Source organism: Acipenser ruthenus, chromosome 27 (genome assembly GCF_902713425.1).
Source record: "Acipenser ruthenus chromosome 27, fAciRut3.2 maternal haplotype, whole genome shotgun sequence".
Lineage (NCBI taxonomy): Eukaryota > Metazoa > Chordata > Actinopteri > Acipenseriformes > Acipenseridae > Acipenser > Acipenser ruthenus.
In genome coordinates this window covers 25,434,352-25,447,084 of record NC_081215.1, presented here as the reverse complement: position 1 = coordinate 25,447,084, position 12,733 = coordinate 25,434,352, and the positions used below count along the sequence as shown (strand labels likewise).

General features: G+C 40.0%; 1 protein-coding gene across 1 annotated transcript in view; it reads right to left on the bottom strand.

The window, feature by feature from the left end:
* Nucleotides 1–12,733, bottom strand: part of LOC117432349 (myosin-binding protein C, cardiac-type-like) — a 40,770-nt gene that overhangs the window by 16,346 nt on the left and 11,691 nt on the right. The window contains exons 10-21 of the mRNA XM_034905047.2: nucleotides 10,892–11,055; nucleotides 10,324–10,456; nucleotides 9,858–9,860; nucleotides 9,574–9,698; nucleotides 9,164–9,269; nucleotides 7,859–8,025; nucleotides 6,658–6,823; nucleotides 6,169–6,275; nucleotides 5,870–5,899; nucleotides 5,475–5,614; nucleotides 3,522–3,596; nucleotides 1,294–1,453 (exon numbers count right to left, since the gene is read on the bottom strand). Of these exons, the coding sequence (XP_034760938.2) occupies nucleotides 1,294–1,453; nucleotides 3,522–3,596; nucleotides 5,475–5,614; nucleotides 5,870–5,899; nucleotides 6,169–6,275; nucleotides 6,658–6,823; nucleotides 7,859–8,025; nucleotides 9,164–9,269; nucleotides 9,574–9,698; nucleotides 9,858–9,860; nucleotides 10,324–10,456; nucleotides 10,892–11,055 (1,376 nt within the window). The remainder of the gene's footprint in view (nucleotides 1–1,293; nucleotides 1,454–3,521; nucleotides 3,597–5,474; nucleotides 5,615–5,869; nucleotides 5,900–6,168; nucleotides 6,276–6,657; nucleotides 6,824–7,858; nucleotides 8,026–9,163; nucleotides 9,270–9,573; nucleotides 9,699–9,857; nucleotides 9,861–10,323; nucleotides 10,457–10,891; nucleotides 11,056–12,733) is intronic.

Sequence of the window (12,733 nt, the reverse complement as noted above, 5' to 3'; positions counted from 1 at the left end):
ATTAAGTTAATTACGGTTAGAATTCGGACATCCCTCAAAATAGTAGAAGAGCTGCAGTACAGGGATATAAGACACTCCAGGTTTTTGTCAGATTTTGATTGTGAAGCACTTCCTCTCTGCACTAATAAAAAGTGTCTATCTGGTTAATTGGGGTAACGATTTTTAAATATGCTAAGCCACGTACCATTTTTAAGATTTATTAGAACCTATTAAAAAAAAAAAATTATAATTAGAGAGAACAGCATGGCTGGGCATACCGACCTCGGCGATGGTATTTACTGCAGAACTCCACTGCATGTGTGTCCTTAATTGGGATGTATAACCCTCCCTTCAATAGCCTCCCATTGCTTCCACTTGTCAGGAGAGTTGAAATACTCCTGCCCACTAAAACAATACCCTGACATTTAGCAGATGGCAGGTGCTTGCATAATATTCTCTCCATAAATGTGCAGCGTGAGCAGCTTTTAAAACGAGAGCGTGCGTGGGTCACATTATAGGATCAAAGGTACAGGGGGGACATTTCAAACGTGGTTGACAACACAATAGACTTGGGAATGTCATCTGCACGTCATTTGCAATGGTTAGAGACCCTTATAAAAACAGTGCTAGAGAGAATCAGTGCTGGCCATGGCGTAGGAGAGATTTGAACATGGACAGAATATGCTGATGGCCCCTGCCATGCCAATGCAATTTAGTTCAATTTTCAGTTCATTATTTATGGAAGAACATGTCACTAGTGCAAATTGATTCTCTAGGTTAGCTTGCTTTCGAAGATCACAGGATGGCTAATGCAGAGAACAGGTTAGTACTGCCAATTAAAAAAAATGACTGTTATAAATGTTACCAATGGGTTTATTTGAGGGACTGTTTAATCCAAATGGCTGTAAAGGTTATACAAATGTGTAGACTTCAGGTTTCTCATTTTCTGCCTTTGTTTTTTTATTTTTCTGGGCCAGACACCTATTATGCATTAGGCAAATAATTATAGGCCGGTCAAATTTTTATAACACAAAACAAAGTCTTGCTTTCTAGCATGTGTTCTAAAAAAGAAAATGGATTTATGAAGTACAAATCCATTTTTATTGAAAGAAAACAAAAATGAAAGTAGGTAATTTACTCTAATTGCTAAATAATCAATTTCATTTAAAATGAAAAAGAATAAAATATTTGGCTCTGTATGTGACACGTTGTGCGTGCATGTGCCTGTGTGTCTGCCCAGCCTGAATTCACTGTGTCGAAAGACGTTTCTTAAGGTAGTATCTGCAGGCCAGCAGATGAGCATCAGATACTCACCCACGACTTTCACAGTAATGTCGGCGGTATCCTCTCCAGCCGGGTTCTTCACCACCACTGTGTAGACCCCCTCGTCCTCTCTCTCTGCCCCCTCTATAGTGAAGACGCAGTGATCCTTCAGGGTCTCCACATGCACACGGCCGTCTGTGTCAGAGATCACCTGAGTGAACATGAGGAGCAAGAGTCACACCGGACCAACACCACGGCATGTTCAAGAGTCACACCGGACCAACACCATGGCATGTTCAAGAGTCACACCGGACCTACACCACGGCAGTTCCTATCTCCACGCTCATCACGTCAAAGTCGCGCATTTGGCGTCTGATACAGTTTGCTGTCCAGTTGGTTAACTGGAAGAGCTTTATTTCTTCCCTGAAATTCAGCTGCTAAAGAACATCTTCTGTGGCTGGTTTCACAGACCCCCCCCATTATCACTAATCTTGGACTAACTGATGTTATTTTAGGTAAGGCAGTCCAAGACTAGAGCTAATTGGGGATTGTGAAACCCACCGCTAGGGTTTTATTTAATGAGATGCCATTTTCTGCCCCATGAGATTATAAGTACGTTTTGCTGTGTTTTGCTTTTGTAGAGCGCTCAAAATTAATCATGTTTTAATGATGTCTCAAACACCACGTTACTATAAAAAGTGTGATGAAATGCGTTTAATTGAATGCCATGGATCACATATTATTTAGGTAACGTCGATAGGATACTAATCTATACCACTTACAATGTCAGCAGCCAGTCATTCAGATCATCTGAATCACTCCCGTTTCATCTTAATGCAGCACTTGCAGGTTCAGAAGCAGTATGTATTTTAAATATTAGCACTTACTCTGCTGTAGGAACCATTTGTATTACCTTGGCACGCTACTGCCCATTCTTTCCAGAATTTTCGTGTTGTCTTTGGGTAAGATATTAAAAGCACTCACAAACACGCCAAGCATACTGTACCTGTTACCTTGTTAAAGCATGTGCAGGTATATACAAAGAAGTCCACGGCTCTCATGGTCATTTTCAGAGCTGTCCTTTGCTGGGTATGCAAAGCTCTCATTCAAGGGCCATGGGGTCAATATGTTTCCTGTTTGTCCAACACGTGCAGAGCGATCAATCTATATACCACACGTCAGGGAGCGTGATATAATATTTCATTTAAGCATACCATATGCCTATCAATGGAACTTCCGAGGGTATAGATAGAGAAAACAGTTTTATGAGCTGTGAACCCTCCAGTCAGGAGGCATACCAGGAGCCAACCTACTGAGTTACAAGAAACTCCAAATGGAACAACAACTCCGAGCCTTCATTAACTCCACAGTATGTGTGTGGTACTTTTAAAGAGATTTGTAACTTTTCAAACAGGCATGCCCACTTGTCTGTAGTGTCTCCATCTCCATCGTTTCCTATTTTTAATTTTTAAATCGCAACTTTTTTTTTATTTGTTTGCTACTCTTAAATAAGAATTATTTTCACTTGTCTTTTTTTTTTAATCAAAATAAGAAATTTCTTTTGCCAAAGTACCAAAAGTGTGTAAAAAAAAATGTTGATTTTAAAATGTAATGTCAGTGTAATGGAGTACCTGATTTTTCATAACGCTGGCACCACTGGATGTAAAGTAATGTTTGTATTTTTTGCTGCTATGTGTAAAGGGCAGTGTTGTGGGATGCAGTTACAGATTCTGCCCCCTGTTGGTGAGATGAAGTTAAAAGCTCTAAAACCACAAATGCAAAAGTGTTGTGGCAGTTTCACACTCAGCCATCCGTCCTGTTACATATGCAAAGGCTGAACAAACATAATGGAGATCGTTCTGTAAAAGGCCTTGTGTCAAAATGTTTTTCCCTTTATCCAAATAACATTTGAAAGCTTTTATATTTCTCCTGCTCCTATCAGAAATGACAACCCAATGAAAGTAGTCTATAACTAGCTTTGAACTGTGGACTGCTATCTGACTGATTTTCTTCAATCCAGAATGTCAGATTACAAACATTGTAACTTAATAATAAATGAATGTAAAATGAAGAACATTAAAATGACATTTAAAGCTATTCACGATTTAAAGAAAAAACAAAGCGCAGAAAGACAGAAAAGGCAGCCGAGAAGCATCGCTGTACCTCTTACACCACAGAGACACGCAGGACCAACTGTTGCTGCTGAACTGGGCCTCTCAGGCTCTTACTGTAGTTCTGGAGTCCTGATAAGCATGCAGAGTCTGTATTTATGAACTTACTTTGCCATCTTTCATCAAATCAGCACTGAACTCCATGTCTGAGGATTCCTCGCTCTTCGGTGGTCTAGTTTTACCCTACATGAGCAAAGCATAGCTGTGAAGCAGTAGGAAAAAGCAGCGACACCAAAGCAAGGTAGAGAAGGAGATTCACAGACAGAGCAAGGGTCAGGGTAGGAGGACAACAAGGTGGGGGAAGAACAAACTTTGTGTGTGTCCATGAGTTCAAATAATTTATCGTCTCCATTTGGTAGTGCTTCTAGAGCTTCAGGCTGTGAAGTGTTATTTCCCTAACTGGCATAGCCTGATCAGTGGTCTAGAGGATAAGATCAATGTGTTTCTAAATATCATTCTTATATATTTGGGGGCTGAATGGTAAACAGTGTAAAACAATCGTGGGGGATATTATGGGGTATGTTGACTTTCTTGCTAGAAATGTAAGAAATAAGAAAGAGAAAACAAGTAAACAGAAGCAGAAGTTACAGGAAAACAAACACAGGGATGAGAAGAAAAACTCCACAGCTCAGACACTGCAGACCTTACACCTTTGAGAACTGTATCCTTTTTCTAGTGCTGCTTCTGGTTCTCAGTTTGTCAAATACCTCGGGAAGCAATGTTTTACAAATCCAATGTCCTTCTCATGTGTAAACCTCACCCTCTGCCGTCCTTGCTGTTTGCACTATGTTGGGTTAAGCTTTCACTAAAGAAAATCATACAACTCTCAAAGTAGAAGCAGTGCAGTAATAACACCACCAATGGACGGAAAAGCTTAGCTGTTTAGCCTGCTACTCAGCACATAACCTCAGAACATTTGACATGTTAAGCATGAACATTTGGGGTGGGGGTTCCCCATTCAATTATTGAACAGGTCCAATCTTCCCCAGTTTATTCGCTCTGATGAGATTATAACACCCAAGTGGGATGGCAACCAAGATGATATCAGAATATCTATACTTAACAAGAAACCCAACTATAGACATATTTTTAAAAGCTTGGTTTTCATCTAAAATTTTTTTTTTTTTTTAAATCTCCTCACTTAGAAACCCCTTTATGGTACAATACGCTTCTAAAATATAATGGGACATGAACTTACCTGCAGGTCTTTCCCAAGCTGTTGAAACCCGACTTTCTTAACCAGTGTATTTTTAAGCTGAGTAAACACAGACCCACTTTGTGGCTTGGAACTTGGTTTCAGGAGACTAGGTTACAGGCAACTACATGGCACACCGGGCGGCAGACTTGGGGTTTGATATTATTATTATTATTATTATTATTTTCTTAGCAGACGCCCTTATCCAGGGCGACTTACAATTGTTACAAGATATCACATTATTTTTACATACAATTACCCATTTAGACAGTTGGGTTTTTACTGGAGCAATCTAGGTAAAGTACCTTGCTCAAGGGTACAGCAGCAATGTCCCCCACCTGGGATTGAACCCACAACCCCCCAGTCAAGAGTCCAAAGTCCTAACCACTACTCCACACTGCTGCCCTGATACAGCCAAGTTGCCTCAAACTAGGTCTCCTGGAACCAGGTTTCAAGCTACTGTTCCTGAAAAAGTGGCGCTGTGTTCCCTCAGCTTTACATCCAGTTGAAAACACCAGACATCCTTCCTTATTATCTCCTGATTGACATTTTTTGAGTAACAATATACAGTCGCAAAAGACAAGTTACATTTCTTTCTTTCTTTCTTTCTTTCTTTCTTTCTTAACTGACACCTAATAGCGTAATAATGTTTATTTAAAATCTAAATCTTTTCTTAGGTAAGTATACTGTACATAACTTGTACTGCATAACTTAATTTCTCAATAAATAGCAGTCACGTTACTATAGTGTACTAGAGGTAAATGAATGATACTTATATATTAGCTTTATTTCAAAGTATCTCTATGTTAGTAGTGTATATAGGCTGATAAATCCTGGGGAATGTGTTAGGAATGATGGATGAATACCTTGTCAGCTTTGGTCCACACCACAGTGGGAGCAGGGTCTCCAGTAATGGGCACGTCCAGTCTCAGTTTGTTTCCAGCCACCACAATAATAGTGGTCTCAGGGGTGTGGCCAACACAGTCCAGGTGAATTTTGGGTGGATCTGTCAAAATCAATCATCACACACACATGTTACTGCATTTAGTACAATGAATCATGAACAATATATCACGCAAATTCACTGCTAGAAACACACCATGATGCATTAACTAACAAGGTTTTACAGTAGGGGGAGTGCATGAAGCCAAAGAACCAATCCAAAAAACATACCGAAAGGGGTCTGGGGCTCAGATTAATTTGAAAGACAAATGGAAAATGCTAGCGTAATAACTATTCAAAAGAGAGTACAAAAACATACCTTGTCTAGGCACATAGTCAATCTTGACCTCTGTAGGAGGGGGGAAAAAACAAACTTAACAAATATATTTGGATTGTTTTATATATTCTTGAGAGCAATACAATGTACTTTTAAAACCAAATGCATGAGTTTTTCAGTTTGAAAATTGCACACTTTTCTTTAACTGTGGGATCTGCCTCTCTTGTTTCAAACGTCACTCAAGTGGATATCAATCTGTCATTCCACATTAATAGAAATTAGGCTATTTCTTGGGGTAAAATATATTGGGTGTGTTGTTGGAAGGAATGTATGATGAATACCTAGGAAGTTCAGTTTGGCAGAGAGATTAAAAGCGTATCCTTCGGGGACAAAAGTGTAATCGCCTTCATCTTCTGGCTTCACGTCATCAATTGTCAATTTATGATTCCTAGAGAGAAATGACTATTTTATCATTGCAGGAAATAAAGTGTTTGAAGCATCTTAGTATTCTCTGTCATAATGGTATTTTTGCAGTTTTCCCATGGTTATACTATGCATGTTCAATAGTCCGGAATTATTTGTGTCGAGCTCAAGAATAAACTTTGTTAACATAAGACGCTAAGACAAGGACTGAAAGGGTTAACATGCTTCACCATACCTCGCTATGTTTTTGCAATGCTTACCCGTGCTGTACTGTGCTTTTACTATATTTCTTACACTTTGCTAAGCTTTTACTACCTTTATAAGAGAGATTACAGCGTGAGGGATGGCACAGTAAGGGATGGCAGTGCATGATACTGTGCCTCGGGAGTTACACTGTGAATTCTCACCTGCCGATGTGTGTGATGTGGACTCTGTCGCTGGCTTTCACCTCCATGCCATTCTTGTACCAGATTCCTTTCACATTCTCATCGGAGACCTCGCATTTAAACACAGCTTGGTCTCTGGCCTTCACTGTCAGGTCAGCAATGCTCTGGTACACTTCCAAGTCTTTTTCTGTCAGGCAGAGGAGAACAAAATGTGTGTCAGAAGTGCCGTGAGAGAATGCAGATCCCAACACTGTAGTGGACCCTAGGATGGTGCTTCAGAGTGTACAGCTCAGCTTCCATGAAGCTTTGGTGGACTACCATGTTATCTGCAATGAAATCCATAACTTCATGCAATAAAGGTGAATACAATAAAGCTTAAAGAAAAACAATAAAGAGAGTGTCATATGTGTCATAACACACTTTCTTTGTAGCCAGTTTCGCTACATCGAGTATGAGATACCATGGGCAGCCATAGCCAGGAATGCCAGGCAGTGGAGACAGGGCATTCGTTTATTTTGGTTTAGTTGTAGTTTTATCTCTGTTGTAATATTATTTCCACAGTGCAGCTGCTGTTCCTTGCAATTCTGGCTTATAAGCAGTGAGCTGGCCCACACCTGCTTCTCTGTTATGTTATGAAGAGAAATGTGTTAACCCAGGAAGTGAAACTTCAGGGGAAAAAAGGAAACAGATGGAGCACTTTAGTACAAGGTCTATTGAGTTCTGCCAAGACCTTGTTGGGTATGACCCAAAGAAAACAAAGCGTGGATGTTTTCTAAGTATAGCAGCATTTACATTTTATTTGAGTAATAACCTTGACAGCCAGATGGAGACTCGTTGATCGAATTTCAGGAAGGAAAACAGCAGAGAAGTAGCGCATATGGAATTAGAGCTAAGCCTTTCAGTCCTGGAGGGACCTCAAGGTCCCGTCTTATCTTAGCACATGCCGTCGGAAATCACGTTGGAAGCTCACAGGTCCCAGTCTGAGGTAGTGTGCAAATATATGTAAAAAAAAAATGTTGTCCTGTCCTCATGTACACTCATTAAAGGTGTTCCATTCTTCAGCTTGACAACAATAATTCAGGACTGAAAGTTTTAATTGCACAAAACTGCCTTCTCTACTGACAGTTCAGCTTATCGAATCCAGCAGGTTCAGAGACAGAATCCTCTGCTACTGTTGTTACTGTGCTGTAAGCACTTATATCATTAGTGCTTCGAAACACACCTTGGACCATGAGCTCAGCTACGGATTCCCCGCCATTGGTCTTGACCATGTAGTGGCCGCAGTCTTCCTTGGTAGCTTCGTTGATGATCAGGTAGTGCTTCCTGCCGTCTTTCTTGAAGCGATACTTGAACGTCTCCTCACGGGTCAGCTCCACACCATCCTTTTCCCTACAAGGTCAAGCGATAAGTGCTGACTTCTCAAACCAGAGTGCCAGCGACAAGAGTGGGGGGCAAAGAGGGAATTCAATGTGCAGGGCAAGAGACAGACAGACAAACAGACAGATAGACAGACAGGCAGACAGATAGACAGACAGACAGACAGACACAGTGGTGTTGCTAGGATTACCATACAACCCTCCAAACTTTTTTAAACAGACTCTGTGAATGTATTGAGAAGGTATTACAGAGCGTTGTTGCTTTTTCCTGATTATTTAACATCAGGGTTGAGTATAAACTTAACAGTAAACCATGCACATTCGTGCTCCTATGTAATTACATCTTAATTACAAATACTATACAGTGTTGTCAAACAGCATTTTATTTGTTTCTTTGATACTGAAATTAATAATGACTATTGTTACAAACAACATTTATAATGTATATAAATGTAACCACACGGTATTCTGTGATACCACAACATTGTCACTTGTCACGATTACAATATGCTTTTGTCCATAAGATTTTACTCTTATGTTTTTTGTGGTCGTCTCCAACTCCAGTGATAACTTTACAATGTGTGCTTCGTTCACTTCCACGTTTGCTTTGCACATGTTCATATAAAGATCACATTAAACAAGATGTAAAGAGATCCTTACGACCTTCAAACTGCCATTCACTTGTTACGAGTAAAAACAGGGCATTGACGTACGTCTGTGCTCGTCACCAATATCTTTACATGAAGCACAGTAGTTGTTTTTTTGGTGGATATTGCCAGTGAAGTTGCTCACATGTCATCTATAGGTCACGTTTTTTCAGCCTTTTGAAATGGCATCACTTCCACCCTCTGCCTAATAGAGACACCTGCTGGAGGAGGTGGGATTAGTGCCTCTGCAAACTCTCTTACTGACCTGTCTGTCAATGGGGACAAGTCATATAGCATAGGTGTGCCGAATGGCCTTTTCTCGTTCTAGAATTTCTTATGTTCTTATATCAGCAATATAAACGAGCAATAGAAATCCAGCTTTAAGGAGTCTTTTCAGGAGCAGGCCCCATGTTAAACCCAAGTAAAAGCAACAGAGGAAAGAGATTCAATATTATCAAATATGTAGATGATATAAAGTAGCCCTTTAACCCTTCAATCACTCACCATTTGACCAGGGCTCCCTCCTCGGAGACCTCACACTCAAACTCCACTCTCTCTCCCTTCATCGCCATCTGATCCTCAAGGGATTGTACGATGAGTACCGGGGGCTCTAGAGACACACAGAGGGAGCAAACACAGACTACCCGTCGCATCATTGACATCAAATATGCAGTGCTGTTTATTGTGTTTGATTGCAAGAACCAAAAAAGACAATGATCTCACTAATCCTTATAGCAGCTTTTAAAAAGAGCCAAACAAATTATAATATTATATCATAGGTAAGTGATTTTTTTTGGCATGTTATGCAGCCTTAGCATTAAGTAATTGCATATGGTACAATAATAGTTCACAAAATGGACAGTACTTCCATTGGAGAATGATTTTCCTTGGGATCTCCCTTCTCTGAAGCCTACCTTTGACGAAGAGCTCAGTGAAGCACTTCTCCTCTCCAATGACACACTGGTAGGCAGCGTCATCGGCCAGAGAGCAGTTGTTGATGGTCAGAATCCTTTTGTTTCCAATATTCTCAAAGATGTACCTGGTTTAACAAAGGGCAGGAGAGACAGTTTGAGATGAACGCAAAACATGAGCATGTGTACAAGGTCCCCAAACATCCCCTTTTTAAGTTCACCTTCCCCCATGCTCAGTGAAAGCATTGTTAAAACTGTATACATGTGTAAATTACAAATGAACTTACTTGCTACAAGCGACGTCAAAACAGTCCCGCGCGGTAGTCAGAACGCGAGATGAAAGAAAAGAAGAAGCAATTCAGAAGGGAGCAAAAAATATTGATAAACGATAAACTAATGATAAACCACATACAATAATATTCCAAAGACATTTTTATCACATAATTTTCATCACTGAATACTTTTTTGCAAACAAGGTTTTAGAAACATGTACTGCAAATACTTAGAATATAGTCTCTGAGACTTGACGTGAAGATAGAAACCTGATTCGAGGGTGCTAATGCATGGTAGACCACGTTGGCCAGGTAAGAGTACAGACAAGGTCAGCTACCAAGGTTATGCCCAATGACCAGGGATTTATTGTGAGTGTGAAACCTTTACTTTCTTTTCAATCTCTGATGCACGTTTATTTCAATGAACAGCAGCAATACATCTGTACTCTGTACTGCATGCATGTCCTTGCTTTGCTCGTACCTGCCACTCATTTGGATTTCCTGCCCATTCTTCAGCCACTTCACCTCCCCATCAGGATCGGCCACCTCAACCACAATCTTCATTTTGTGACCTTTGTCCACCTGGTAGGCTGGGTCAAGCTTCTTAAGGAATGCTAGAATAAGAAGAAACATGTTCTGTAACTTCAAAATGCCCAGTTGCAAGGTACAGTAAAATCTTTAGGAAAGTCATATTGACAACCACTTTGGCTACTGCTGCTCTCTGCGATGTTTTTAATACACGCAGCAGTGATGAGTACCAAAGGATAGCAATAGCAGAAAAATAGTGCTTCTCCAAGTCTTGACTCCTTTTGAAAAAAAAGTATGTGCATACGCTGTATCTGTGTATTTGAAATTCAATACAAAAAAGTGGTCTGCGATAGTGTAGGGCAGCAATAGGCCACCGTTAGATCAATAAAATAGATCCCACCCAGATTTATCAAGGCACACCGTAGAGTGATCTGTTTTCATAACCAGGGCAACTGCTCATCCTTAAAGGACGTTTCTGAGTTTCTTGTGACAGGTTGCACTTGACCGGCCTGACCACAAACCTTCACTCTTCTTTTCCTCTTTCTTCATCCTCTTCAGTCTCTTCAGCATGCCGCGCAGGTCGGTGATGCCGTACTGGAAGGCGATCTTCTCGTACTCGGACGCCGGGGCTTTCTTTAGGATATCCCACACGTCCACCTCTGGCTCATTGCTCACCTGGGTGGCCCTGGAGCAACAACATGCAATGTGTCAAGAAAGCTCCACAGAGCAAGATAAGGGACCGGGCTAACTAAGCTCATTAAACAGATGGAACGATTAAAAGATTTTTAACTTGCCCAGAAAACTAAAACACAGCAAATTGCCACAGTCATTTTGCAGCTAATCAACTTAAACATGACCTGGGAAACTGGGCCCATTTTCTCTTGTGCAAACAGATGTTGCGATGTTTCTTTTAAACATTGCTCAATAATACTTGTATCTTGGTACAAACGTATGATTATTATTATTATTTTATTTCTTAGCAGACGCCCTTATCCAGGGCGACTTACAATTGTTACAAGATATCACATTATTTTTTACATACAATTACCCATTTCTACAGTTGGGTTTTGACTGGAGCAATCTAGGTAAAGTACCTTGCTCAAGGGTACAGCAGCAGTGTCCCCCACTGGGGATTGAACCCATGACCCTCCGGTCAAGAGTCCAGAGCCCTAACCACTACTCCACACTGCTACCCATGATTCACATGATCACTGTAATATTTACAAATATTTACATATATTTAACATGATGTCAATGTTTGCACTTATAGAAATAAGTAACGATATTTCCCTTAAAAAAAATGTCATTAATTTCTGCTTTCTATTCTGATTTAAGAGAAAACACAGAAATGCACGTTCCAGTCGGACGAATTCACCATGCTCGATCACTGACAGATGAGTTAAGCAAATTAACAAAAACAAACTGAACAATCATGCAACTAAAACCGCTGTTGAAACAGAATGATTTGATCATTTTCTTACCGATTTGATGCTTTTATAAAACTGCTGCACTCAGAAAGATGCACAGCATCAGCAGAAACGGAAAGTCACCCCCATGGCAAAGCAAAGCGAAACTTGTTAACACAGGGCACACATCGCATTGCAGGATAAACAGTACTGCACTTCTACTGTCAGATGCTTTGCACCACTTTGCAATTTACTGCATATTCAGCGGCCAGTCAGACTTTCAATTATCATTGAGCAAAAACTCCCTTTTTCATTTTGCAATGCATATTTTTCAAATATCACTGTATAAGGAAGATTGACAAATGATAATATAAAATGAATCACTTAGAAGTGCACTGCTAGGAGTACTATCCAGTAAGAACAAAAATACAATTTCTAACATGTACAAACTGCTGCAAAGCATGACGGTACTTTTTCAGCTACATTTTGGCCACACTAGTTTAATGATCCATTAATACACGGTAAAGATTATTAATAAGAGATAACTATTTATTACAGTGTAAATATTTTCTTACAATGCATGTCTTCTAACAGTGTGTTGCTTTGGCCTGTTGATATATTATCGATATTGTTAACAACACTGTGGTGTTGTTTAACACGTGTATATGTATAGTACTTTATAGCGGATCCTTAAACTAAAGTTCCATCCATATTTCATGCATTGCAAAAATATCTGCAATAATCGCGTGATAACCAAAGGGTTTCTTTGTGAATAAAATAATGTTATGTATTCCTGAAGCAGTTCCAGACAGTCGATGGCTTCTTTAACCACGGTCGAGAACAGTTTGATGAAATTCATAAAAATAAATAACTCATGCCCAGTGCTTTGGTGAAAAAATACAATGCAGATTCCTTTTCTGTGATTCTGAATTTCAACTGTGTAACCAGGAGAGTAAC